Source organism: Austrofundulus limnaeus, unplaced genomic scaffold, assembly GCF_001266775.1.
Source record: "Austrofundulus limnaeus strain Quisiro unplaced genomic scaffold, Austrofundulus_limnaeus-1.0 Scaffold2779, whole genome shotgun sequence".
Taxonomy (NCBI): Eukaryota; Metazoa; Chordata; class Actinopteri; order Cyprinodontiformes; family Rivulidae; genus Austrofundulus; species Austrofundulus limnaeus.
The window spans coordinates 7205-9224 of NW_013955181.1; the positions used below are offsets into that span (position 1 = coordinate 7205).

At 40.2% G+C, this 2020-nt stretch overlaps 1 protein-coding gene and 1 long non-coding RNA gene across 2 annotated transcripts in view; both read right to left on the reverse strand.

Moving 5' to 3' along the window:
• Positions 1-792, reverse strand: part of LOC106511426 (uncharacterized) — a 2394-nt gene extending 1602 nt beyond the window's left edge. The window contains exon 1 of the long non-coding RNA XR_001309522.1: positions 320-792. This is a non-coding gene — a long non-coding RNA (uncharacterized LOC106511426). The remainder of the gene's footprint in view (positions 1-319) is intronic.
• Positions 793-1185: 393 nt separating this feature from the next.
• LOC106511424 (gastrula zinc finger protein XlCGF8.2DB-like) overlaps positions 1186-2020 on the reverse strand; it is a gene marked incomplete at its 3' end in the record, with an annotated part of 2742 nt that continues 1907 nt past the window's right edge. The window contains exons 2-4 of the mRNA XM_014000187.1: positions 1765-1873; positions 1402-1635; positions 1186-1317 (exon numbers count right to left, since the gene is read on the reverse strand). Of these exons, the coding sequence (XP_013855641.1) occupies positions 1186-1317; positions 1402-1635; positions 1765-1873 (475 nt within the window). The remainder of the gene's footprint in view (positions 1318-1401; positions 1636-1764; positions 1874-2020) is intronic.

The window sequence follows — 2020 nt, forward strand, 5'->3', positions numbered from 1 at the left end:
CTCCAGGCCTGGCTCCAGAGGGGGGCCCCGGTGACCCGCGTCCGGGCGAGGGAACGCCAGATCCAATGTTTGATTGTCAACTACCAGTCAACTACCTTTGCTACAAATTACCGTTTTTGTTCTGGATTTCCAAAAGAGAGCCTTCAAGTTCAACTTAGCTACTTGGTCCACCAGGAGAATTTTCAGACCCTACTTCTTCATCTATGGCCGGAGCGAGAGATTGACCTCATCTTCCGTGATCAATTAGTTTTTATGCTGTTACTAACCCAAAGGGGAAGTTTCCAGATCCTCCTTGCCAATGTCCCAGTCTTACTAACACCTATGCYCTTCAGTTCCTCTTTTTACTAACTATTGTTATTTTCTAACCTTCATCAAATTCACTTTATATATCGTAAAACATTTAATCATTATTCTTGTTCTTCAAAATCATCTTCTGTAACCAATAACTTCCTTCTTCTTACAGCTCTTATTCTTACTTCCTGTTTTTTTTTATATTAAAACAGTATTACTGTCCCTTGCTTGTCACACATTTGTTTTATAGATTCAACATATTCATTTATCTATAAAATCAAAGTAAAAATCAATACTCAAATCAACAGTTATGGGTTAACATACTAATTACACTTTTGATCACAAACCTTTGATTATGACACCTCATTTTTGACTTTAATATTTTTCAAGTYTCTGTTAAAAGTCAAAGGTCCACAACTTTCTTGTAGAAATTGTTACTTCTGCTTTTCTTGTGCAGCTAAGTTCACTTCCATTCTCTCAACACTTTTTCACCACATTTCTTGACAGTCAAACAAGAGCGTTGTTTTCTGAGTGGATTCTCCTGTGTCTTTTTAAGTTGCTCTGAAGGCTAAACCTTCGATCACACACTTCACAATGAAATGGCCTCTGTTGCGTGTGGAYTCTCATGTGTTTGTTTAAATCRCCCTTTTCATTAAACCTTCGATCACACAGCTAACAGCAGAACTGCTTTTGTCCTAAGTGGATTTCCATGTGTTTGTGTAAACTATTATTTTCWGTAAACCTTCGACCACACAGCTCACAACAAAATGGCTTCTCTCCTGTGTGGATCCTCATGTGTGTGTTTAAATGGTTCTTTGTGGTAAACCTTCGATCACACAGCTCACAACAAAATGCCTTCTCTCCTGTGTGGATCCTCATGTGTGTGTTTAAATGGTTCTTTGTGGTAAACCTTCGATCACACAGCTCACAACAAAATGGCCTCTGTCCCGTGTGGACTCTCATGTGTTTGTTTAAATTACTCTTTCCAGCAAATCTTCGCCCACACAGCTCACAACAAAATGGTTTCTCTCCTGTGTGGACTCTCCTGTGTTTGTTTAAACTACTCTTTTCAGTAAACTTTCGATCACACAGCTCACAACAAAATGGCTTCTCTCCTGTGTGGATTCTCATGTGTGTGTTTAAATGGCTCTTTCTGGTAAACCTTCGATCACACAGCTCACAACAAAATGGCTTCTCTCCTCTGTGGATTCTCATGTGTGTGTTTAAATGGCTCTTTCTGGTAAACCTTCGATCACACAGCTCACAACAAAATGGCTTCTCTCCTCTGTGGATTCTCATGTGTTTGTTTAATTTACTCGTTCTGGTAAACCTTCGATCACACAGCTCACAACAAAATGGCTTCTCTCCTCTGTGGATTCTCATGTGTTTGTTTAATTGGCTCTTTGTGGTAAACCTTCGCCCACACAGCTCACAACAAAATGGCTTCTCTCCTCTGTGGATTCTCATGTGTGTGTTTAATTGGCTCTTTGTGGTAAACCTTCGCCCACACAGCTCACAACAAAATGGTTTCTCTCCTGTGTGGATTCTCATGTGTGTGTCTAAACTGCCCTTATGGGTAAACCTTCGATCACACAGCTCACAACAAAATGGCTTCTCTCCTCTGTGGATTCTCATGTGTGTGTTTAAATGGCTCTTTCTGGTAAACCTTCGATCACACAGCTCACAACAAAATGGCTTCTCTCCTCTGTGGATTCTCATGTGTGTGTTT